The 27,443-nt window shown below is 45.0% G+C and overlaps 1 protein-coding gene across 6 annotated transcripts in view; it reads right to left on the bottom strand.

Moving 5' to 3' along the window:
* The window catches only part of NALCN (sodium leak channel, non-selective), a 209,976-nt gene that overhangs the window by 95,914 nt on the left and 86,619 nt on the right, over positions 1-27,443 (bottom strand). For all 6 annotated transcript variants that reach the window (XM_029073990.1, XM_029073988.1, XM_029073989.1 and 3 more), the window contains 4 exons: positions 12,369-12,500; positions 6,084-6,251; positions 4,785-4,976; positions 1,877-2,014 (listed from right to left, as the gene is read on the bottom strand). In XM_029073990.1, the coding sequence (XP_028929823.1) occupies positions 1,877-2,014; positions 4,785-4,976; positions 6,084-6,251; positions 12,369-12,500 (630 nt within the window). The remainder of the gene's footprint in view (positions 1-1,876; positions 2,015-4,784; positions 4,977-6,083; positions 6,252-12,368; positions 12,501-27,443) is intronic.

The following is a 27,443-nucleotide window of genomic DNA, read 5'->3' on the forward strand; positions in this document are numbered from 1 at the left end:
ACACAGCTAACTATATTTTCTCCTTCTGAGCAGTGACATATCAAGGGTTTTCCTTGAAAGAGTCGGGGAAAATGATGCCCAAATAGATAGAGATATCAAATAAAACACCACAGACTCCAACGGAGAATTCAGCGCTTGGTAAAGTGCCTGGCACAAGGTGAAAGCTTAACAAGTACCGTTAAAAATATAATAACGAATGCTGATTCATTTACCTTTCAAAATAAAAAAAACCAGAGAGGATAGTGCAAATAAAGCTTTCAAGCTCACAAATGTTGAAATTATGTGTACCGTACAATATAGTACACTATTTAAAAGAAAAAGAACACTATAGGGGGTCTCTAGGAAATAGTTTAGGATTGCTATAGATCTGGATTTTGAATTCCATTTTAGGTTGATAATCTAACATTTCTCGGGAGGATGAACTCAGTCCATCGATCTGTCAGCATTCTGATCTGACCTACAATAATAATGATAATAATGATAATAGTACCTGTTAAGTACCTACCATGTGCCAAGCACTGTAGTTAGCATTTATGGCCATTGTTCTTGTCTGTCTCCCCCGATTAGACCGTAAGCCCGTCAAAGGGCAGGGACTGTCTCTATCTGTTACCCATTTGTACATTCCAAGCGCTTAGTACTGCGCTCTGCACATAGTAAGCGCTCAATAAATACTATCGAATGAATGAATGAATTCGGGTAGATAAAAGATAATTAGGTCTCACATGGGGCTCACAGTCTAAGTAGGAGCAAAAACTGTGGTACTGAACCCCCATTTTGCAGATGAGGGAACAGAAGCATAGAGGAAGTGAAATGACTTGACCAAGGTCTGACACGGAAGACACGTGACGGAGCCTGGATGAGAACCCAGGACCTCCGACTCCCAGGTCCATGCTCTTTTCACTAGGCCACGGTGCAACAAAGTAAGGAGAAAGAAAGGACACCAGTAAAAGGAGGACATGGACGACATTTAATCCATACAGAGGACGGGGATGAAAGGGTACGTAGTTGAGTGGAGAATCCAAGGGGGGGGAATCATATACAAATGAAAGGGTCAAGTCAGACGGCTGAGCTAGAGATAAAAATGATATGACACTACATAGGACAAGCAGGCCAGTGCCCCAACAGAACCTTAAAGGGAAAACCATATGACTGACAAATTCACGATCGGCAAAAGCCAAATCCAGTTCTCCATAAGTCTGACTTTTAACCTGGTCGAGGTGGGGATTTAAGGGGGAGATGAGAAAAAAGAACGGACCAAAATTTCTGTTTTTACTTGCTTTTCTCTTAACGGTCATGTGGCGGTGGGGAGAGCGGATGGCTGGTGTGATTTTTTTTCTCACGAAAGAAGACAAAGGACAGAGCAGAAGCTAAGTAAGCAGGATGAAACAAATCCCATTTTATTCTCTCATTACATGGTTTGAAGTCACACCCTTTCCTGCACTTGCCCCTTGATTTCAACAGCACTGAGATGATTTTTAATTAACAGCTCGTACCCTAAGGCCTTACGCTTCCGTCTTCAATTTAGTTACAGCTGTGAAGAGACCGCAATGAAACTGGAGAGTGTGTTTCGACATGACAAATAACAAGCCCCAGTTTTACTTGACGATCATCTGAACTGTGAAGGCTCACAGGCAGAAGTACTACGGGGGCACGGGACGGAAGGATTCTGGATTTTAACGTAAGGAGCTGCTCGAACCTGCCAGACGGAAGCGCCCACCTGAAGATAAAAGCAAGCGTCCCGGAGTTCGTAACGAGAAGGCTCACGATAGGATAGAGACACGTCCGTGACGATTAAGGAAACGGTCAAATCCCTGAAATGATTCTTTCAAATGAAAAACGCACACCTAGTAATTGAAATCTCGAGGTCATAACTCACCAGGGTGGCGAAGAGATGATAGAGAATGAAGTAGATTGCAACAACAGGTGCCCACATGTGTCCCACGGCGTTGAGAGTCTGGTCCATTACGTCCACCCATCCTTCCTGGGTAAGTATCTGGAACATTGACATAAATGCCTACGCAGAAAGAGAAACGGGAAGGTCAGCACCAACTGAAGGACCACTTTTTGGACCGTATGGATTGAACAGAGAGTAACAAAGTTCGAAGTCGCACCACGTAGATTTTACAAAGCAACTGGGATACTGATCACCTTCAATCAATCACCAATCAATGGGATTTATTGCGCCATTACTATGTACAGTGATAATAATTATGGTATGTTGTTAAGCACTTACTATGTGCCGGGCACTGTTCTAAGCGCTGGGATAGATACAAGATAATTGGGTTGGACACGGTCCCCGTCCCTCCCAGGGTCACGGTCTTAATCCTCATTTTACAGATGAGGGAACTGAGGCACAGAGAAGTGTGAAGTGATTTCCCCAAGGTCACACGGTGGACAAGTGGCACATCCGGGATTAGAACCCATGGCCTTTGACTCCCAGGCCAATGCTCTATCTACTAGAGCACTGTACTAAGCAACTGGGAGAGAACAACAGAGTTGTTAGATACGTCCCTGCCCACAGAGAGTTTACAGTCTAGAGAGGGAGACAGACATGAATAGAAATCCATTATAAATGAATGTAAAACACATAAATTACTTAAGGATATAATAATAATAATAATGTTGGTATTTGTTAAGCGCTTACTATGTGCAGAGCACTGTTCTAAGCGCTGGGGGAGATACAGGGTCATCGGGTTGTCCCACGTGAGGCACACAGTTAATCCCCATTTTACAGATGAGGGAACTGAGGCCCAGAGAAGTGAAGTGACTTGCTCACTGTGTGACTATGAGTCACAGTCACACAGCTGACAAGTGGCAGAGCCAGGATTTGAACCCGTGACTTCTGGCTCCCAAGCCCGGGCTCTTTACACTGAGCCTGTAGGGTCCTGTGGAGCTGAGGGTGGGGTGGAGCTTAAAGGGTACAGATCCAGACGCAAACAACCGGATACGTGTTTTCTTTGAATGGAATCCCAACAACATCTTAACCTTCCTGTCTTGCACCATCAAAATTCTTACATTAGAAAATAATCGTCTCCCCCCAAAGTGACGCCCAAGTGATTTTTACCTAAAAAGTATTTTTAGCTGAAAAGTGCCTTTCCTACCGCTTACGCTAAAATAAGTCTGAAATTCAACCCTACTGACAGAAACAACAGCTGTGAAAATGAGTCCTAGAGATTTATGCAAATATGACGCTTCTGAATTAATTTCCTTCATAACATCGACTGTCAGGTTTCTTTGAGCATTTATTCCCTACTTTGCCGTTGGTAGTCAAGGTAAATTTCAGAAAGTGGAAGACATCCTTCACCGGTAAACACGTCCTCCAAAATTTGGAAAATTGGGTAAAAGTTCAGCACCGTAGAAATATAGGTACAGGTGTCAGCCCTTCCGCTTTCTTTACATATGGAACTAGATTTAGTATCGTACACACACCGCTCACTCCCATAACAAACAGACATGGGATCTACAAATATAAGCCAGCCTTCGTTAACTTGGGCAGCAACAGGGACTCCTGCAAATGATTCGCTAGAGAAGCAGCGTGGCTCAGTGGAAAAAGCCCGGGCTTGGGAGTCAGAGTTCATGGGTTCGAATCCCGGTTCTGCCACTTGTCAGCTGTGTGACTGTGGGCAAGTCACTTCACTTCTCTGGGCCTCAGTTCCCTTATCTGTAAAATGGGGATTAACTGGGAGTCTCATGTGGGAGAACCTGATTCCCCGGTGTCTACCCCAGCGCTTAGAACAGTGCTCTGCACATAGTAAGCGCTTAACAAATACCAACAATATTATTATTAGTAGTAGTAGTTGTACCATCTCTCTTATTATCACATTCTAGGTAAGGGACCTCAATGAGGAGACTGCTGTTATAAAGACCAAAGATAATAATAATAATGTTGATATTTGTTAAGCGCTTGCTATGTGCAGAGCACTGTTCTAACCACTGGGGTAGATACAGGGTCATCAGGTTGTCCCACGTGAGGCTCCCAGTTAATCCCCATTTTCCAGATGAGGTCACTGAGGCCCAGAGAAGTGAAGTGACTTGCCCACAGTCACACAGCTGACAAGTGGCAGAGCCGGGATTCGAACCCACGACCTCTGACTCCCAAGCCCGGGCTCTTTCCACTGAGCCACACTGCTTCTAAAGCCTCCAGTGGTTAGCCACCCATCTCCACATCCAACAGCAACTCTTTACTCTCAGCTTTAGGACACTTCATCAACTAGCCCCCTTTTACCTTCCACCTCATTTTCAGAAACATACAAGGCTAAATATATTCACAATTAGATCACAGTGGAAAGGAACAGACTGGAAGGCCAGATGTGATTTAAAGACCTCTAGGGAAGGGCAGTGTACTTTTAGAATGGAAAAAAAGATAATTTTCACCCAACCTTTAAGTTTTCATAAAGGATTCTAATTTTACCGATCGACTTGTTCTTGGTGTGCCTTGGTGTAAGGTAAATAATAATAATGTTGGTATTTGTTAAGCACTTACTATGTGCAGAGCACTGTTCTAAGCACTGGGGGAGATACAGGGTAATTAGGTTGTCCCACGTGAGGCTCACAGTTAATCCCCATTTTACCGATGAGGGAACTGAGGCACAGAGAAGTGAAGTGACTTGCCCACAGTCACACAGCTGAGAAGTGGCAGAGCCGCGATTCGAACCCATGACCTCTGACTCCCAAGCCTGAGTTCTTTCCACTGAGCCACGCTGCTTCTCTATATGTTAATGGTAAATGATAAATGGTAAATGATAATAAAACTTCTCTCTCATATTTACTATTTCGATACACACCCGTGGAAAAGTAGTAAATCTATCCAGTTCTTCTACAAAGCAGAACATCTGCAGACTAATCGCTGACATGACGATGAGAAGGCTCGCAGTGAATACAACCAAACTCCCAAGCTTTTTCCCGGGACCAAATATTTTGTACACAAAGTCTTCCAAAGCAGGAGAAATCTTAATAAGTCGGACTACCCGAAGAACCTGTGGAGAGAGAAAATATACTGCACGGTCGTATCGATCATGAACAAATTCATTTAAAAACGCAAGAAAATTCTGTACCGCTCTGCTCTTTAAAACATTTACTACTTGCGCGCCTCTGGAACAATAATAGAGTAGATAGTTATGACATGCATTCTTGTTAAAATGTAGCGGTCAATGGTATTTATTGAGCACTTACTGTGTGCGGTGCACTGTATTAAGTATTTATAATAATAATGTTGGTATTTGTTAAGCCCTTACTATGTGCAGAGCACTGTTCTAAGCGCTGGGGGAGATACAGGGGAATCGGGTTGTCCCACATGGGGCTCACAGTTAATACCCATTTTACAGATGAGGTCACTGAGGCACAGAGAAGTTAAGTGACCTGCCCAAGGTCACACAGCTGACATGTGGCAGATCCGGGATTAGAACCCTTGACCTCTGATTCCTAAGCCCGGGCTCTTTCCACTGAGCCACGCTCTTCTCTATTTGGTAGAGTACAATAGTATTTGGGAGAGTACAATACAAAAGAGTTAGTAGAATCTATTTCTGCCCACAAAGAGCTTCCGGTCGAGAGGGAGCTTCCAGTCCAGAGGGTGTTTAATGGTTTTCCAAACACATAAGCAATTTTTTTTAGAGACAAAGACACCCGCTTGGTTCACTGTTGGGAAAAATCATTTCAAAAAACAATTTTACCCCTTCAAATACTGCATGAGCTATTTCAGGTAAGGGATCATATCTAATAACTCTACTCAACTAAGATCTTCTGATCTTCATCTTTTTATTCTCTTTTGCTCTCACATGTAAATAGTTTTGTGTCTACCATGTTAGACCATAAGCTTATGAGAGCAGGTTTGGCGAATTTTTCACCCCTATTTTCCTCTCCCAGGTATTTAGAACAGTGTTTTTGCGCTCGGTAGACACTCTTAAGAACTACTGAATGAATATCTGCAATATTATAGCACAGTGCTACCGATTTCCTTTAGAGAATCACATCACTTGAAGCTATAATGGCATTTTACATTAGGTAAAATGTACGTTAGGTAGCTAACGTGATTTCTCATCAATAAGAAGCTTCTTGAAATCGATGTTCCAAATGGTTTCCAATACCTGAAAGTACGTGAACTGAGAATGATAGAGATCTGGATATATGTGAAGCGTTGTTCCCATTACAAGGAGCAGTTCAAATTTGTGGAGAGAGGAACTGATGTATCCAGTAAAGCCCAAACACCAAATCTTCAGAAGAGCTTCCAAATCAAAGAGGACAGTGAAAGCAACCTGACGGCGCGTTGGAAAAGGAAAAGAAGTAGTGGAATTTAAATCTTAAATAATCAACGGCTATGTCAGACAACTCATGCACTTCCAATAAATGACTATCGCCGATTAAACTTCCAGATCGACAGAAGCCAACATCTGGTATGATTCTTTGCAGATACACACACACACACACACGATATGATAAGCAAACGGTTTATCCGACAAAATTAAATTCCAAGAGAATTAAGCTACAAGATATAGCTTTATGATACGATATAAGCGAACGGTTTAATCGACAAAATTGAATTCTAAGAGAATTAAGCTACAAGACATAGCCTTAATAGACTCCCTCACGGAGAAAGGAGGCTGTAACAGGAGTAGTGAAGATTGGGAAGTACCTTCATCTCCTTGCACATGTTTCACTCAATCATTCGCTAGTATTTATTGAGCACTTACTGGGTGCGGAGCACTTTACAGTGGGAAAGTACAGTGCAATAGAGTTGGTAGACATAATCCCTGCCCGCGCCTGAGCTCGCTGTAGAAACACCAAAGGAGGGATTCTCCAGTGCAACACTCTGTTCCAGTCAAAGGCGTTAATACATTTGAACGTTTACAATTGAGAAGCAGTGTGGCCTAGAGGAGAGTGCAGGACCCGGGAGTCAGAAGGACCTGGGCTCTAATCCCAGCTCCTTCACTTGTCTTCGGTGAGATGCTGGGGAAGTCACTTCACTTCTCTGTGCCTCAGTTACCTCATCTGTAAAATGGGGATTGAGACGGTCAGCCCTATATGGGACAGGGACTGTGTCCAAACTAATTAGCTTGTATCTACTCCAGAGCTCGGTCAAGCGCCTGGCAAATAGTAAGCGCTTAACAAATACCGTAAAAAAAATGGAATTTTTATAAGACGTTTCAGGTTCTGATCAAATCCCCGTGGGGCACATCCTCCCGCGGTCCTGGAACGCCCTCCCTCCTCACCTCTGCCAAACTCATTCTCTTCCCTCTTTAAAACCCTACTGAGAGCTCACCTCCTCCAAGAGGCCTTCCCAGACTGAGCTCCCCTTTTCCCTCTGCTCCCTCTACCCCCTCCTTCACCTCTCCGCAGCTTAACCCTCTTCTCCCCCTTTCCCTCTGCTCCTCCCCCTCTCCCTTCCCATCCCCTCAGCACCGTACTCGTCCCCTCAACTGTATATATCTTCATCACCCTATTTATTTTGTTAATGAGATGTACAACACCTTGATTCTATTTACTTGCTATTTTTTTAATGAGATGCTCGTCCCCTCGATTCTATTTATTGCCATGGTTCTCGTCTGTCCGTCTCCCCGGATTAGACTGTGCGCCCGTCAAAGGGCAGGGACTGTATCTGCTACCGATTTGTCCATTCCAAGCGCTTAGTACAGTGTTCTGCACATAGTGAGCGCTCAATAAATACTATTGAATGAATGAACCTAATTCAAGTTCCTGAGGCCTGGGCTACGGTTATGCAACTCTCCACTGGGGAGGCCAGTTCAACTAGTCTTGCTTTCGACCCCGGAGGGGACACAGCTGTCGGCACATCAGCTTGAACAACCCAAAGCACTTCTGATGGAAGTACTGCTGCTATCTAACTCTCTGTTATCCGACTGCCATCTTCCGAGGCCCAGAGGGGCATTCTCCCCTCCAGATACACTGACATTGAGGAACAGGGGAAAAGAAGCATCTCCCGCCAGCCAGGTATTAGCTGGCAACTATTAGAACTCTTCCTCAATCAGGAGATCCTCATGCAAGGAAACCGTATCTTCGGAAAGGGTCTCCAAGATCCCCAAATCCCTGCAGTCGCCGGATGAAATGGGGCAAAAACGTGAATTGCCCAATTCCTTAGTCACTGGGTGGAGAGAAAAGATAGGCAGAGCAATGATCGTTCTGGTCTGTGCCATTCAGCCCAATTCTGAGTAGGGGGATTGTAGGGGAAGAAGGCCACTGGCTACGCTGGAGCTCCTGGATTGGAAGCAGGCAAGAACGAGAAGCAGCGTGGCCTAATGGGTAAAGCTAAGCCCTCTTTTTCCCCCTTTCCCTCTGCTCCTCCCCCCTCCTTTCCCATCCCCTCAGCACTGTACTCGTCCGCTCAACTGTATATATTTTCATTACCCTATTAATTTTGTTAATGAGATGTACATCCCCTTGATTCTATTTAGTTGCTATTGTTTTAATGAGATGTTCTTCCCCTCGATCCTATTTATTGCTATCGTTCTTGTCCGTCCGTCTCCCCCGATTAGACCGTGCGCCCGTCAAAGGGCAGGGACCGTCTCTATCTGTTACCGATTTGTCCATTCCAAGCGCTTAGTACAGTGCTCTGCACATGGTAAGCGCTCAATAAATACTATTGAATGAACGAATGAATAAAGCACGGGCCTTGGAGACGGAGGACCTGGATTCTAATCCCGTCTCCGCCACTTATCTGCTGGGTGACGTCGGGCGAGTCACTTAACTTCTCCTGTGCCTCATTTATCAAGTGCGTAAAATGGGGATTGACATTCCGAGTCCCACGTGGGATACCTGATTAACTTGTATCTGCCGCAGTATTTAGAACAGTGCTTTACACATAGTAAGTGCTTAAGAAATATAATAATAATAAAAACCTGATTCGCTTGCTTTTACTCCGGTACTCAGTATAGCACCGGCCACACAGTAGACGCTTAACAAATAGCATCAAGATCAAAGTAAAGAATAATTGGTTGGCTGGGTTCTGAGTTTCTGAATTCTACAGTGGTTTGGGCAGCCAGGCCTGTTGGCTGGTCCAACTGACCTCTGGGGATCCTGATTCAGACTGGGGGGACCTTGGGAGAAATTCAGGTTGGAGCAAGATAGCTTCACGTTGGGGTTCCTTGTAAGAGGCTAATAATAATAATAATAATAATGCTAGTATTTGTTAAGCATTTACTATGTGCACAGCACTGTTCTAAGGACTGGGGGAGATACAGGGTCATCAGGTTGTCCCACGTGAGGCTCACAGTCTTAATCCCCATTTTACAGATGAGGGAACTGAAGCCCAGAGAAGTGAAATGACTTGCCCACAGTCACACAGCTGACAAGTGGCAGAGCCGGGATTCAAACCCATGACCTCTGATTCCCAAGTCTGGGCTCTTTCCACTGAGCCACACTTCTTCCTGGACTCAAACCAATACCGGGGGATTAGATTGGTCCCAAAAGCCAATCACATCTACAGTTGGACCACAATTATTCCAGAAAAAATGCCCAGTAGAGGAGGGGCATCTCAAAGCCTCTGCCCGCCGAGAGATAAAATCTTTCGGTGTCCATATAAATTTAGATCCGGTTGAAAAAATCACCAGGGTTTTCAGTGGAGAGTTTTCTGGAAACTCCCCCTAATGCAGATGAGTAATTTAGGGGATAAAACACAAACATAAAACCACATGCTTTTTAAATGATGCAGAATTTCTATGTTACACAGGTGCCCTCAAGTGAGGAAGAGCTTCTTTCATCTCTGTTGGTGTTTGCACATTAAACACCCCTGATCATATCCATTAGCAGTTGGTTTGCTTATGGCACAAAATACAATTTTGAATAAATCTAGTAGGTAAATCTCACTATATTATGTATTTCACCGTTGACAGAAAAAAACTATTCATTTTACTGAACCTCGCATCTGCTGACAAGAAGAATCTCAAAAATGATGTGTTAAAATGATTTTAATGAGTGCTAAAAACATGTAGTCAAAATCATTTGCATTTTTATTTGTTCAGACAGAACACCGAAGGCTTTTCAAAGGTACCCAAAGCACTAACAATTAAAAACGCTCCAAATAATTTGCGTAAAATGTGCTTACACTTAAACACCTGTCTTCCCACTAAGAGAGCCATTATTTTTCCTCCTTGACTGTCAGTGAATTCAGAAATCAAATAACCAACGATTTGTTGTTCGCAACATAATGCTGAAAATTTTTGCACAATATTTATAATTAGCACAAAAATAGTGACATGCAATTTGAAGGTTCTACTTACAATGTATAGCAAATTCTTCTCATTTACCCTGAAGGGAAATTACTTTTAGAGCACTTAATCCACAAACAACAGGTTCTCAGGGAAAGAACAACAAAAAACCTCTAGAAGATTCTTAACTAGTTTCTCAGAGACTTGAGTTACAGCCGATAGCTGTATCCTTCAATATTTTCAGACGCCTGGTGTGTTTGATGTGAATATTGTCAGTAACGTAGTACGGGAGAGAAGAATGAATATTTTAAGCACGTTTAAGTAAGTTTGGCTTGCTCAACTTTCCAAGATGGGACGTCACTTGCCACTTGCATGGATCTTGGTTAAACCCACTCTGTGGAAGCCCCTGGGAAATACTTTGGAATTGAATGGAAATTTAATGCAGGAAGACGTTATCACTCTAAGGAGCATGGGGCTGCATTTGGTCCCAGGCTGCTGTTTTGTGGAAAACATTTTGTGAGGAAAAAAAATAAAAAGGAGAAATTTAGATTGAGTGTCTGTTTTCTGCTTACGTAATTTGATTCCTAAAGCTAGAGGGCATGGCAATTAGCTGAAGAGTTGAACAAATATAAGAAAAATCTTTTAAATTGCCCAGAGAGCATGACATTTTCATATCGGCGCAAAAAATAAACAATTACCGAAAGTTGGAATACCATTTCATTCTGTAACGATTACATAATTCATAGATGGCAAATCCTAAATGAATTGAAACGTGGCTCGCCGTCCCTAATAACACGAATAACTGTCAGAGTCACCACAGATGGCAAATTCCAATTATAATAAACCCTCTCAAATTGTTAACATCGCTCATATTTCATACAATTGAAGTATCGGGTAGGATGATTCATATTTCGGGTCATCACGCACAACAAGTCAACCGATACATTCTCAAAAGGGATAATCACTGTTAGTATATTTAAGCTACTAGAGATAATCAATTCTCTGCTGCTTAATAGGAAATATCAATTCTTCCTGGTTGAAAAGAATAATTACCCCTGCCTTCTCATTTTTTAGGGTATTTGTTAAACGCTTACTGTTCTCAGCACGGGGCTAGATATGCTATTCAGGTCAGACACAGTCCCTGCCCCACCTGGGGCTCCCAGTCCAAGTAGGAGGGAGAACAAGTATTGAATCCCCATTTTGCAGTTGAAGAAACTGAGGCACAGAGAAATTAAATGACTTGCCCCAGGTCACACAGCAGACATTTTTCTCCTCTCCTTATTGCTAACCTTAATTCTTATATGATTCACATAATAGGCTCACTCCCGTTTAAATGAAATAAAACCAGAGAAATTATGGGCACAAATATAGTATGCGTTTACCACCCATTCATACCGTAATTCGACATAACACCAGCAGTTTTTTAGTGCAAAAAAAGTGCCCTTCAAGGCATATCCTGTTAGCCTGGAAGAGTTAGTACAGCTTCCAAAATGGCCAACAAGTTTTCAGGATGTACACCTTATGTCCTGGGCGAATCTGCTCCGAATTTTTACAGACTCAACACTGAATCATCTCTGACCTCTCTGATTAAAAAACAAAAACAACAAAAACAGAGCCCAGAAAACTTATGGGCTGGCAACCCTTCAGTTTTCATTGGATTAACTGCATTATGGGCTTTTAAAAAAATCAATGGAATCCTTTTAGAGCTTTTCCCAAAAGCGTAGGAGTCCACTGAGTGCCTGGTGCCTGCTGTTTAAGGGGCATGTGGGAGTTATAATTCATATTTTTGACACGGGATAAGTAGTTTGTTTTTTTCAAACGCAAATATGTGTAAAAAAAATACGTGTAGAAAAATGATATTGGATATTTTATTTCTTCCTCAAATATTGGGGTGTGCGATTCTGCGGTAAGAGCAATTGTGCAGGCGAATACGATGCATTTAGAAAAGAAACATAATAAAAACTAAGCATGTTGCAAGTTACCCTCGCCTCCAGTTGCTTCGTTCAAGCACCAATTCATTACTAGAGACACTTGTTTTCGGGAACTACCTTAAGGTAGGCTGTTTGACAGTCCTCTTACACTCTGTCAGAAAGCAGAAGTTTAACAATCCTTAGAGCTTAAGGGAAGCAAAAATGATAAATTAAAAGTTCCCCGGTAATCGCATCTCTTCTGCCCTGCTTGCAACAACATCCGTAGAGCTCGCTCGATGCTCACCTCTGCGAGATAGAATTCATCATACTGTCTTCTGAAGTTTTCTCCTTTGTAGTAATTGCTAGCGGCAACAATGACGTCGACAGCCACCATGCTCAGAATGAACATATGGAAAATGGATGACCTCATCATCTTCTGTAAGGAGAAATAAATAATCCAAAGCTCACCAGGACGTCACTTTTATTAAAGAAATCAAATCAATCACGGCATATTGAAATGGATTCTATACATTGTCAAGACACGTTAAGAGAACCGTACACCCCGATGGCGACTCCCTTTTTTCAAAGAACAACATGTCCAAAAAGATCGTTTCCTCCAGCAATCCCTCGGTAACGCCACTGCTCCAGGATGTTGTTTACTGGGGGATGGAGAATTCAAAGGAAAGACTGTCGTACATGACTTATCTTTTCTGTCTTCTTGTTTCCAGCCTCCAACACAGACATTTTCGGTAGTGTGGGGCTGTGTCACGCCCTTAGTCTTGGAAATTGTTGAAGGAAGTGACAAAGTCCAAAATAGATTCCATAAAATGATATTCCAAAGAACTGTAAGCCCACATAGGATGGGGAGGAGGAAAAAGTGTATAACTGATGGAAAGATGGTCTGTCATATAATAATAATAATGATGATGGCATTCGTTAAGCGCTTACAATGTGCAAAGCACTGTTCTAAGCACTGGGGGTGGTTACAAGGTGATCGGATTGTCCCGCGTGGGGCTCACAGTCCCCATTTTACAGATGAGGTAACTGAGGCCCAGAGAAGTTAAGTGACTTGCCCAAAATCACACAGCTTACAAGTGGAAGAGCTGGGAATAGCTTGAAGTCCCCCAAGCCTATTCATTAATTCAATAGTACTTATTGAGCACTGTACTAAGTGCTTGGAATGAACAATTCGGCCCATCCAGCTCCGCATCCGACAGAAAGGAGTTATAACGGGCTTTGGAGTAGTTCATCAGTTCGACCTCGCCTATTTTACCTCGCTGATTTCCTACTGCAACCAGGGCTCCTCCAATGCCAAGATGCTCGCTGAACCTTGATCTCATCTATCTCGGCACCGATCATTTGCCCACGTCTCCTCTCTGGCCTGGGACTCCCTCCTTCTTCATATAAGACAGAGTACCACGCTCCCCAACTTCAAAGTCTAATTAAAATCACATCTCCTCCAAGAGGCCTTCTCTGGCTAAGCCTGCATTTCCCTTATTCCTTTTCCCTTCTGAGTCTCCTCTACCCACGGATCTGTACCTATTAAGTATTTAATATTCACCACACCTTCGGGCCCACAACACTTACGTATAAATCTCTACGGTTAACATTTGTCTCCTTCTCAAATCACGACAACGATAGTATTTGTGAAATGCCGTCAAGCACTCTTCTGAGGGCTGGGGTAGATAGAAGCTAATCTAGTTGGACACCGTCCATATCCCACCTGGAGCTCACAGTCTTAATCCCCATTTTACCGATGAAGGAACTGCGGCAGAGAGAAGTTCAGTGACTGTCCCAAAGTGGCAATTGGTGGAGCCGGGATTCGAACCCAGGTCCTTCTGACTCCCAGGCCCGTGCTCTATCCATTGGCCACACTGTTCCCTAAATTGTAGAGGCCAGGAACATGTCTTCCACATATGTTGGGTTCTCCCGAGCGCTTCGTCCAATGCACTGCACAAATTAAGCGCTCAGTAAATCCCATTAACTGATTGTATTCACGGTTAGATGTTAGTTCCATTAAGTGGTTGAGTTTCTACACTCTTCTACACTTTCCATCCTTTTTAAAAGGAGGTAATTTACTAAGGGGATGATTCATTCCACGACTGGTAATTCTTGAACACCTACTGTGTGCAGAGCGCTTGGCCAAATGCTTGGGAGAGGACAACCGAGTAAGCAGGCAGAATTCCTGCCCTCAAGAATTTGCAATCTAGCGGGGAAGATATGGGCAGAACGGCTGCTTGGGATCATTTACCACTTGATGTGACAAAATCTTACAATCTGTGGGGAGTATTTAAATGTGGAAGTACTGGAAGTACTTTTAAAGGTCTTCTAAGGGGATGTATTAACATATCCTATGTGAAGCATTAAACCTAATATTTAAGGCATAAAAGAACTTAACGTACTTAGCCACTGATTCACACAAGTGACATCGTCCATTAGTCCCTTTATATAAGTAAGAGCTCTAAAGTTTCCAATACCCATTAGAATAACATTCAGGAAACTATATTCTCCCTGCCACTTAGACGGATAGTGCCAATCAAAAAGAAGAATGGTCTTTTTATTTCTGATGCTTATGCTCACAGCTCTTTGAGCTTCCAAGAGGAGATGTAGCTACAATCTATTTAACTATTATTTTTTTATCTTTTCTTAGAACTATGTAAAAAAACCTATCTGCAAAATTCCCTTTAAAAAAAAAAAAAGAAAAGACATGTTATTTGTTTAAAGCTTACTAGGTTCCGGCACCGTTCTTAGTGCCGGGGCAGATAGACGTTAATCGGGTTGGACACGGTCCATATCCCACATGAGACTCACAGTTTTAATCTCCTTTACAAATGAGGTCACTGAGGCACAGAGAAGTTAAGTGACTTGCCCAAGGTCACAGAGCAGATAAACGGCGGAGCCAGAACTAGCACTAAGGTTCTTCTAACTCCCAGGCTCATGTCTTCCCCACTTGGCCATGCCGGCTTCCACAATTGTGACTGCACAATAATCAAAAGTATCTCATTTTATTTCCCTCGGTTGATGTCTGTCTCAAGTAAACGCATATTATGGAAAGGAACTCACAAAGCCGCTAGAGTTGGTTGTCAAACAATTTTATAAGTAGCGTCAAGAGTGTTGCTTCGCTTTTGTGCTGGCAGGATAATTACGAAGTTATTTGTCCACATACAGCCATTCAGTTCCTAGAATATTTCCTTAAAATAGATTTTGAGATTCCCTAAATGCCCTTGTGGAATCGGAATTTGGAAAATTTTCAATTTCAAAGAGTAAGAGAGCCATTATTCATGACAAAATCTTGGATCTATACGGGGCTGCTGCTTGAAAATAACAGCCTACCAATTGTTCTTAATTACACCTGATTTTCGTAACAAGCAGTAACTTGTAGCTGCATGTCAAGATTTGCATGTCTAACACGAACTAGTTTGGGCAGTTTTATTGTCTTCTACTGTTCTTCCATGGCCTCAAAAGAAATGAGTGCAACTTACCCAGTCCTTTTAATTCCCAACTCTGAAACGCATCGAGACAGGGTTGAATGTATTAGGTGCCTGTACTGGGTGTAGTGTACATATTATATGCAATCGATATTATAATGTTAAATATCATATTATATATATATATATATACACACACTATATATGAATACATATTTCCACACACCCCTTCCCTGGAAATTCCTGGCCTGCTTTTTGGTAAAATTCCAACCTATACATGAATACGCAATCAATACCTATTATATGCAATCAATAGTATAATGTTAAATATACATTATATATAATCAATATTATAATGCTAAATATCATACATTATATATATACACACACACTCTATATGAATATATATTTCCACACACCCCCTTCCCTGGAAATTCCTGGCTTGCTTTATGGTAAAATTCCAACCTATACATGAATATGCAATCAATACATATTATATGCAATCAACAGTATAATGTTAAATATCATACATTATGTATATAATCAATATTATAATGCTAAAATCACACATTATCTATATATACACACTATATATAATAATGTTGGTATTTGTTAAGCGCTTACTATGTGCAGAGTGCTGTTCTAAGCGCTGGGGTAGTTACAGGGTCATCAGGTTGTCCCACATGAGACTCACAGTCGATCCCCATTTCACAGATGAGGGAACTGAGGCACAGAGAAGTGAAGTGACTTGCCCACGGTCACACAGCGGACAAGCGGCACAGCCGGGATTCGAACCCACTGACTCTGACTCCCAAGCTCGGGCTCTTTCCATTGAGCCGCACACCCCCTTTCCTGGAAATTCCTGGCTTGCTTTTTGGTAAAATTCCAACCCATATATGAATATGCAATCAATACATGTTATATGCAATCAATATTATAATGCTAAATATCATACATTATATATATATACACACTATATATGAATATATATTTCCACACACCCCCTTCCCTGGAAATCCCTGGCCTGCTTTACGGTAAAATTCCAAGCTGAGTGGAAATAGATCCTCATCATCCAAAGTCAACCGCGGGTCTGGCGCCACCCTATCTGATCCAGGATTGAGCGGCCCCGACTCTCAGAGCGGAAGGGACTCCGTTGATCCCGGGATTCAGTGAGGAGATTGTTGATGGCAAGAGTTTCCATGGGTGTGACTGATCGGCCCAAGGGGTCCTGTACCTTGTGCCTGTAGAGCCCGTCCCCTGCTGGACTGCCGCACCTCACCCTGCTTCCATTTCTCTCTCTACCAGTTTTCAAAAGACTCTACACTCTGCTCCGTCTATCAGCCCCATTTTTGCTTGCTACTAGTCATTCATTCATTCATTCAATAGCATTTATTGAGTGCTTACTAATAATGTTGGTATTTGTTAAACGCTTACTATGTGCAGGGCACCGTTCTAAGCGCTGGGGGAGATACAGGGTCATCAGGTTGTCCCACGGGAGGCTCACAGTCTTCATCCCCATTTTCCAGAGGAGGTCACTGAGGCACCGAGAAGTGAAGTGACTCGCCCACAGTCACACAGCTGACAAGTGGCAGAGCCGGGATTCGAACCCATGACCTCTGACTCCCAAGCCCGGGCTCTTTCCACCGAGTCACGCTGCTTACTAGATGCAGAGCCCCGTACTAAGCGCTTGGAACGGACGATTCGGCAACAGATACCATCCCTGCCCATGGACGGGCTCACGGTCTAATCGGGGGAGGCGGACGGACAAAAACAAGACAACTTAATAGCGATAAGTAGAATCAAGGGGACGGACGCCTCGTTAACAAAAGAAATAGGGTAATAAAAATATATACTAATGAGCACAGTCTCTTGCTGTACCGACCGTCTATCGCCTGGCGACATCACTTCCACCTACAACCGCGAGACTGACGTTTCGGTAGCTCCCAGAAGACAGCACGGGAATCAGAGGACCTGGGTTCCAGTCCCGGCTCCTCCGCTGGTCTGTTGCGTGACCTCGGGCGAGTCACTTAACTTCTTTGGGCCTCAGTTACCTCATCCGTAAAACGGGGATTAAATCCTCCTCCTTCCGAGGCCCAAGTGGGACAGGGACTGTGTCCAACCTGATTATTTCAAATCTACCGAATTAATTCTCTTCCCCTCTTCAAAACCCTACTTAGAGCTCACCTCCTCCAAGAGGCCTTCCCAGACTGAGCTTCCCCTTTTCCCTCTGCTTCCCCTCTACCCCCTCCTTCACCTCTCCGCAGCTAAACCCTCTTCACCCCGCTTTCCCTCTGCTCCTCCCCCTCTCCCTTCCCCTCCCCTCAGCACTGTGCTCGTCCGCTCAACTGTATATATTTTCTTCACCCTATTTATTTTGTTAATGAGATGTACATCACCTCGATTCTATTTATTCCCTATTGTTTCGGTGAGATGTCCATCCCCTCGATTCTATTTATTGCTAATGTTCTCGTCTGTCCGTCTCCCCCGATTAGACTGTGCGCCCGTCAGAGGGCAGGGACTGTCTCTGTTATCGATTTGTCCATTCCAAGTGCTTAGTACAGCGCTCTGCACATAGTAAGCGCTCAATAAATACTACTGAATGAGTGAATGAATCTACCCCCGGGCCTAGTACGAGTGCCTGGAACGTAATAACGATGCTAACAATAATAACAACAATAACAATGTGGCATTTGTTAAGTGCGTATTATGTGCTAAGCGCTGTCCTAAGCGCTGGAGTAGATACAAAATAATCAGATTCCACACGGGACTCACAGCTCGAATAGGAAGGAGAATGGCTATCGAACCCCCATTTTTCAGAAGAGGGAACTGTGGCCCAGAGACGTTAAGCCCTAAGTAAACGGCAGGCGAGTAGGGGGCCAGAATTAGAACCCAGAGCCTCTGACTATGAGGCCCAAACTCGTTCTACTAGGCTCTTCATAATGGCATTTGTTAAGCACTTACTATGGGTCAGGCACTGTACTAAACACAGGATGGATACCAGCAAATGGGGTCGGACGCAATCCCCGTTCCACATGGGGCTCACAGTCTCAATCCCCATTTTACAGATGAGGTAACTGACGCACAGAGAAGTGAAGTGACTTGCCCACGGTCACACGGTAGACAAGTGGTGGAGCCGGAATTAGAACCCATGACCTTTTGACTCCCAGGCCTGTGCTCTGTCCATTCAGGGGAAGCAGCGCGGCTCAGGGGAAAGAGCCTGGGCTTCGGAGTCAGAGGTCATGGGTTCGACTCCCGGCTCTGCCACTTGTCAGCTGTGTGACTGGGGGCAAGTCAGTTCACTTCTCTGGGCCTCAGTTACCTCATCTGCAAAATGGGGATTAACTGTGAGCCTCACGTGGGACAGCCTGATGACCCTGTGTCTACCCCAGCTCTTAGAACAGTGCTCCGCACATAGGACGCGCTTAACAAATACCGACAATATTGAATAGGATCTCTGGTAATATCCCAGACAATCCGAAGCATCGTGGCTCAGTGGAAAGAGCCGGGCTTGGGAGTCAGAGGTCACGGGTTCGAATGCCGGCTCGGCCCCTTGTCAGCTGTGTGACTGTAGGCAAGTCACTTCACTTCTCTGGGCCTCAGTTACCTCATCCGTAAAGTGGGGATGAAGACCGGGAGCCTCCCGTGGGACAACCTGATGACCCTGTCTCTCCCCCCAGTGCTTAGAACAGTGCTCTGCACCTAGTAAGCGCTGAACAGATACCAACATTATTATTATCATCCATGACATCTCCAGGAAGCTAGGAAGAGTCGATCCCCGATTGGAGTGGACCTTTAAGGTTGCGTTCTCCGTGTCGGAGAGGGGCTGTCTCTGAGCTGATCTTCTCGTATTCTCCCCAGAACTTAGAACAGTGATCGACACACAGTAAGGCCTTAACAGATACTATCATCAGCACAGGTTTTTTGGGAACTGGGGCCGATCCCAGATTTTAAATTCAAAGCCAGGCCCAGAACTAAAATATTCACATAAACGTTTTGTTGTTGTTGTTTTAAAATTGGATATCGCCTCACTAAATTGCTGTGCAGATGCTGCTGCAGCAGCAATTTATTTAGCGTTTAAAAAGTGCAGATGCTCAACTATCTACTGGGTGAGAACACAGTGTACTAGAGGCTTGGGGACGTTTTACAGGGTTAACAGACCTGCAGCTCGGGAGTCAAAGGTCATGGGTTCGAATCCCGGCTCTGCCCCTTGCCAGCTGTGTGACTGTGGGCAAGTCAGTTCACTTCTCCGGGCCTCAGTTCCCTCCTCTGGAAAATGGGGATGAAGACTGGGAGCCTCAGGTGGGACAACCTGATTATCCTGTATCTCTCCCAGCGCTTGGAACAGTGCTCTGCACATAGTCAGCGCTTAACAAATACCAACATTATTATTATCCTTTGGGAATTTACAATCCAATGGTTTTTCTTGTTTTCATATACATTTCTTCCCTTCATTTCATTCCCAGTTTTAACCTCCTGAAGCTCCGATCGCCAAATAAAACCCAATCTATTCACCAGAAGCCACACTATGAGGGAAGAGATTTTCAGAAGCGAGAAGACACTGTGTAGACAATTTCTTCAGGAATCTAAACGAATTCTCTTTTGCTATGGGAATTGACTTCATTTTGTTTTTAGAGCTGTCAACACCTGCGCAATTTTAAAATACCACTTAGGGAACTTTCCTCATCAACACAACACATTTAAGATTCGGAAGACTCTCACATCCAGAAAATCAGAGGCAGAGTTGTGCTCAGACCTCGATCAACAAGTGAGGTTTTCCACGTTTCAGTCTGAACTGCGCTGTTTTAAAATGTCTTTGTGAGTAAGAATAAAAACCTTTCTTTGGAACTCAGTTTTATCTGCGGGTGACAAACTGAATTAACCGCCCCCCAAAAAATCGCACACGCCAAGGCTGAACTGGCAACAAGAGATGCTGAAAATAATTCAATAGTCCTTCAACATAAAATGAAATTCTCAGAACATCTCGGTTGTTATGCAGGCACAGCGATTGTAAGAGGCAGGAAATTCGGTACAAAGCAAATCATCCTCTTCCCCACCTTCTAGCCTGTTCCATTGAAATTAATGTTCCACAGCTTTGCATATCGAGGAAACGTCCAATTTTTCTCTAGCTTGGCTTTAAAGGGGCAGATGTTTAAATAATGGGAGGATTCCTGGAAACAGAGGTCAAGTCTAACGTCCTAGAGCCGAGTCACTGCCATTCCGGTCACTATGAAGTCCTGGAAATGTGCCCACGGACTTATATCGAGCTCCCCGAAGCACTCAGTACAGTGCTCTGTACATAGCAGAGAAGCAGCGTGGCTCGGTGGAAAGAGCCCGGGCTTGGGAGTCGGAGGTCAGGGTTCGAATCCCGGCTCTGCCACTTGGCAGCTGGATGACTGTGGGCAAGCCACCTTCACTTCTCTGGGCCTCAGTTCCCTCACCTGTAAAAATGGGGATTGAGACTGTGGGCCTCACGTGGGACAACCCGATCACCCTGTATCTCCCCCAGCGCTTAGAACGGTGCTCGGGACATAGGAAGCGCTTAACAAATACCAACATTAGAGAAGCAGCGTGGCTCAGTGGAAAGAGCCCGGGCTTGGGAATCGGAGGTCAGGGTTCGAATCCCGGCTCTGCCCCTTGTCAGCTGTGCGATTATGGGGCAAGTCACTTCACTTCTCTGTGCCTCAGTTCCCTCATCTGCCAAATGGGGATTAAGACTGTGGGCCTCAAGCGGGACAACCCGATCACCCTGTATCTCCCCAGCGCTTAGAACGGTGCTCGGCACATAGGAAGCGCTTAACAAACACCAACATTATGATTATTATTATAGCAATAAGTACCACATGTCCATCGAGGCGAAGTGACTACTGGTCTTAGCATTTGGGAATCGGAATGTACAAGAGACTCCGGATTGAAGGTCCGGATCGTTTTTCTTAAAAACCATTCAGTCCACTTCTCCGGGCTCCTCAAGACACTCCAGTGGTGGCCTATCTACTTCGGCATCGAAGAGCAACTCCTTACTATCGGCTTTCAAGCACTCGATCGGCTCACCCCCTCCAACCTCACCTCACTGATTTCCTACCGGAGCCCAGGCTGCTCACTTCGCTCCTTGCTCACGGAGCCTCCGCCTCATCTATCTCACCTCTGACACCTTTCAAATATCCTCCCTCTCGCCTTCATCCCCCTTCATCCACGCCAGACCACCACTCTCCCCATCTTCAGCCTTATTTAAGGTCACATCTCCTCCAAGAGGCCTTCCCTCATTAAGCCCTCTTTTCCCCAACTCCCTCCCCCCATCTTTCATTCAATAGTATTTATTGAGCGCTTACTATCGATATCGCCGAGATCCGCCCTTTCCTCTCCACCCGAACGGCTACCTTACTGCTACAGGCTCCTACCGTGCCGGCCTGCTCTCCGATCTCCCTTCCTCCTCTCTCGCCCCGCTCCAGCCTATTCTTCACTCCGCCGCCCGGCTCATCTTCCCGCAGAAACGCTCTGGGCATGTCGGTCCCCTTCTTAAACACCTCCAGTGGTTGCCTATCGACCTCCGCCCCAAACAAAAACTCCTCACTCTAGGCTTCGAGGCTCTCCGTCACCTCGCCCCTTCCTACCTCCCCTCCCTTCTCTCTTTCTACCGCCCACCCCGCACGCTCCGCTCCTCCGCCGCCCACCTCCTCGCCGTCCCTCGGTCTCGCCCGTCCCGCCGTCGACCCCCGGGCCACGTCCTCCCCCGGTCCCGGAAGGCCCTCCCTCCTCACCTCCGCCAAACTGATTCTCTTCCCCTCTTCAAAACCCTACTTAAAACTCACCTCCTCCAAGAGGCCTTCCCAGACTGAGCTCTTCTCCCTCTACTCCCTCTACCGCCCCCCCTTCACCTCTCGGCGGTTTAACCCTCTTTTCCCCCCATCTCCCTCTGCTCCTCCCCCTCTCCCTTCCCATCCCCTCGGCACTGTACTCGTCCGCTCGACTGTATATATTTTCATCACCCTATTTATTTTGTTAATGAGATGTACATCGCCTCGATTCTATTTAGTTGCCATTGTTTTTACGAGATGTTCTTCCCCTCGACTCTATTTATCGCCATCGTTCTCGTCCGTCCGTCTCCCCCGATTAGACCGTGAGCCCGTCAAAGGGCAGGGACCGTCTCTATCTGTCGCCGACTTGTTCATTCCAAGCGCTTAGTACAGTGCTCTGCACATAGTAAGCGCTCAATAAATACTACTGAATGAATGAATGAATACTATGTGCAGAGCACTGTACTAAGCGCTTGGAATGTACAAACTGCCTGGGGAATTTGATCGGCACCTTTTGAGCACTTGATAATAACGTTGGTATCTGTCAAGCGCTTACTATGTGCAGTGCACTGTTCTAAGCGCTGGGGTAGATACAGGGCAATCGGGTTGTCCCACGTGAGGCTCACGGTCTTAATCCCCATTTTACAGATGAGGGAACTGAGGCACAGAGAAGTGAAGTGACTTGCCCACAGTCACGCAGCTGACAAGTGGCAGAGCAGGCATTCGAACCCATGACCTCTGACTCCCAAGCCCGGGCTCTTTCCACTGAACCACGCTGCTTCTCTCCATGGGTCGATTATTCAATTTTTAAGTTCCTTTGCAAAGTCCCTCCTCTTGTAACCCACTACTTTCTTGTGGACATTTTAGTGTTGTTGACCACCTCCACCGGAATGGACGAGGGAAAGGAAGAGTAATTTTGAATGAATTAATTTTGTTTCTCATAGACAAATGTGGACAATACCGAGGGAGCAACGAGACTGAAGATGCTGTTGAAATGAAGTCATTTACATCATCCGTAGCATCCCATTATAACCGGGCTACGTAACTGCGTAAAATTAAGGGTTGTTTACATAGGTTGATTTCACCCTACTCTCAGCCCCACGGCACTTCTGTACATCTTTTTAATTTCTTTCTATTAATAGTAACGTTGGTATCTGTTAAGCGCCTCCTACGTGCCGAGCGCCGTTCTAAGCGCCAGGGTAGACGCGAGGTAATCAGGTTGTCCCCCGTGGGGCTCACGGGCTTCACCCCCATTTTACAGATGAGGCCCAGAGAAGTGATTTGCCCAAGGTCACACAGCTGACAAGCGGCAGAGTCGGGATTAGAACCCACGACCTCTGACTCCCAAGCCCGGGATCACTCCACGAAGCCACGCTGCTTCTCGTCATCACGGTAATGTCAGTAATCACGGTACCGGTTGAGCGCTTACTCTGTACTTCATTCAACTGTATTTACTAAGCACTCGCTGCGTGCAAAGCGTTGTACTGAGCGCTATACCAAGCACCATTCTAGGTTCTGGGGCATAAACAAGTCATTTAGGTTGGACACAGTCCCTGTCCCACAGTCTGAGGAGGGAGTAGGATTTAATTCCCATTTTGCAGATGGGGTAATTGAGGTACGGAGAAGTCAAGTGACTTGCCCAAGGTCACACAGCCGACGGAGCCAAGGGTTAGAACACGGGTCCTCTGACTTCCGAGCCTGTGCTCTTTCCACTAGGCCACACTGCCCTATCCTAAGATGGGAAGTGTCAGGAGACCAGGGAATGGAGCCGATTTTCGCAGAGCCGGGGCTCTGGTGGAAATACACTTGAAAATGAAGGTATTCATTCATTCAACAGTATTTATTGAGCGCTTACTATGTGCAGAGCACTGTACTAAGCGCTTGGAATGGACAGTTCGGCAACAGATAAGAGACGACACCTGCCCGATGTCGGGCTCACGGCCTAATCTTGAGTCATCTCCTACATGTCACGTGACAGAGACATAGATATCGATCAGTAATATTTTTTGAGTTATTACTCCGTTCAGAGCACCGAACTAAGCGATCGGGAGAGTGCAGTACAATGCTGTTTAATAATTCGCCAAGATGTTCCAGTATAACAATAGTTATCACCCTGGACTTCAAAGAAATAAATCCCGATTCCTGGAAAAGAGGGATAATAGAAGAGAACTAAATCCAGGAATCAGAGGTTCACTGCCCGCCTTTTAAATGATATCTGCGTCCGGGACAACGTAGAGTCATCTAGTTCAGTGGGATGTCCCTAATAATGATGTCGCCATTTGCTAAGCGCTTACTGTGTGCAGAGCACTGTTCTAAGCGCTGGGGGAGATACGGGGTAATCGGGTTATCTCACGTGAGGCTCACGGACTTAATTCCCATTTTCCAGATGAGGTAACTGAGGCCCAGAGAAGTGAAGTGACTTGTCCACAGTCACACAGCTGACAAGTGGCAGAGCTGAATTAATTCTGAGAAGCAGCGTGGCTCAGTGGAAAGCTTGGGAGCCAGCGGTCATGGGTTCGAATCCCGGCTCGGCCGCTCGCCAGCCGTGTGACTTAGGGCCAGTAGCTTTGCCTCTCGCTGCCTCAGTTCACTTCACTTCACTTCTCTGGGCCTCAGTTCCCTCATCTGGAAAATGGGGATGAAGACTGTGAGCCCCACGTGGGACAACCCGATCACGTTGTATCTCCCAGCGCTTAGAACACTGCTTGGCACATAGTGAGTGCTTAACAAATACCACCATTAATACTGAGAGCCCAAATATGCAGAGAGTGTTTGTTCTAAGCAGTCTAAAAGGGCACAAAGGAGAATTTTCTGTACCTCCTAAGAGTTTAATCATGTTTGTTGAAGACTGCGTTCATGAATGCCATTTGTAGGATTTGAGTATTCGCGGCGGAGCTTTAGTGTTAACCGTGAATATAATCATTTGGGAATCTTGGACCTGAGTTAAATCTCCGTCTACTTGCGCTAAAACCTCGCGTTTCTGGCCAAGCGTAATCTTCTCCCCCAGCACGTTTCCCACACAGCTTTCCAACTCAAGTTGTTTGGCAGAAGGACCTGCTAAATCTCTCCCCTGACCCTCTTTGGTTCCAGTGCATTTCTCTGTTGGTGGGAAAAATAGAAATGACTAATGAAACGATCTCCAGAGACCCTTCGAGGTGAAAAACTATAATTTATGGATTAAGGGGTCTAGAGGACTAATCATTGACAAAAGGAAAAGTTTTGAAATTGGATGGGCTGAAAATCCAGCCATTTGGGGACTAATTAGAAAATGTTGCTTTGTAGATCTAGTTCACTTAACGTTTGAGGGTTAAAGCAGAAATTATAATAATAATGTTGGTATTTGTTAAGCGCTTACTATGTGCAGAGCACTGTTCTAAGCGCTGGGGGAGATACAGGGTCATCAGGTCGTCCCACGTGAGGCTCACAGTTAATCCCCATTTTCCAGATGAGGTCACGGAGGCACAGAGAAGTGAAATGACTTGCCCATTGTCACACAGCTGACAGGTGGCAGAGCCGGGATTCGGACTCATAACCTCCGACTCCCAAGCCCGGGCTCTTTCCACTGAGCCACGCCGCTTCTCTATCATTATATCAACCAGTTATATCAACCAATTTTGTTTTAGCTCACTCCAAAATGATCTGTGGCATCTACAGCAACATTCTGTTCCCCCACAGGAGCGGCATGGCCTCGTATTCATTCATTCAATAGTATTTACTGAGCGCTTACCATGTGCAGAGCACTGTACTAAGCGCTTGGAACGGACAATTCGGCAACAGATAGAGACAATCCCTGCCCAGGGCCAGGCTCACAGTCTTAGCGAGCACACGTAAAGGAGAAAAATCAGTTCTTGATCGTTCAGGGAGAGGGATCCAGCCCTTTGAGTCTTTCCCTTTCTCTCTCCATCTCTTGCGCATTATTGACCGGAATCTTATTTAATTCCTCTGAGTTTCAGTTCTCTCGTCTATAAAATGGCTACTGAAAAACTGTTCTCTCTGTCGTTTAGACTTTAGACCCTATGTAATGTTGGTATTTGTTAAGTGCTTACTATGTGATGATGATGATGTTGGTATTTGTTAAGCGCTTCCTATGTGCAGAGCACTGTTCTAAGCGCTGGGGTAGATAAAGGGTCATCAGGTTGTCCCACGTGGGGCTCACAGTCTTAATCCCCATTTTACAGATGAGGGAACTGAGGCACAGAGAAATGAAGTGACTTGCCCCCAGTCACACAGCTGACAAGTGGCAGAGCTGGGATTCGAACCCATGACCTCTGACTCCCAAGCCCGTGCTCTTTCCACTGAACTACATGTGTCTGATCTGACTGTAGTGTATCTACCCCAGCACTTAGAGCAGTTTTTGATGCACTGTGACAAATAAGGAACAAACAAGTAACAAATACCAAAATTTTTAATAAAATGCAGGCATGTCTTAAATTTAAAGTGGAGAAAAGCATTATTACTATTACTACTAGTATTATAGCATTCCTACCACGAGTACTAGTATTAATAACATTAATACTAATAGTATTAGAGAAGCAGCGTGGCTCAGTGGAAAGAGCCCGGGCTTGGGAGTCAGAGGTGATGGGTTCGAATCCCGGCTCCGCCCCTTGTCAGCTGGGTGACTGTGGGCAATACTATTGAATGAAAGTCACTTCACTTCTCTGGGCCTCAGTGACCTCATCTGGAAAATGGGGATTAAGACCGGGAGCCTTATGTGGGACAACCTGATGACCCTGTATCTCCCCCAGCGCTTAGAACAGTGCTCTGCACATAGTAAGCGCTTAACAGATACCAATATTATTATTATTATTCTTGTTATTAAGAGCATACCAGGGTGTCTGATGACGTCAGGAGCGGATTAGAAGTGGTAAGGAGTTGTTTCCCACTGATTACAAGAGGGCCAGGATTCAATAGGATATCTTGGATGAGGAAAGTAAAAGGAATGTATCTTTCGACATGTTACAGAAGAAAATACTTGAACACCCCGCAGGAGATAAAAGTGAAGATCAGGGGGAGAGGTTTGTTTTTCCCCGTTAAATTGTAGACTGCTTAAGGAAAGAACTCACCTTTGTTGTGCTTCTACTTTTAATATATGTACCCGAGCACTTAGTACGGTGTTCTTCACACAGGTAGCGAAGCAGCACGGCCTATTGGATAGAGCAC

This window comes from Ornithorhynchus anatinus, chromosome 10 (assembly GCF_004115215.2).
Source record: "Ornithorhynchus anatinus isolate Pmale09 chromosome 10, mOrnAna1.pri.v4, whole genome shotgun sequence".
Classification (NCBI taxonomy): domain Eukaryota; kingdom Metazoa; phylum Chordata; class Mammalia; order Monotremata; family Ornithorhynchidae; genus Ornithorhynchus; species Ornithorhynchus anatinus.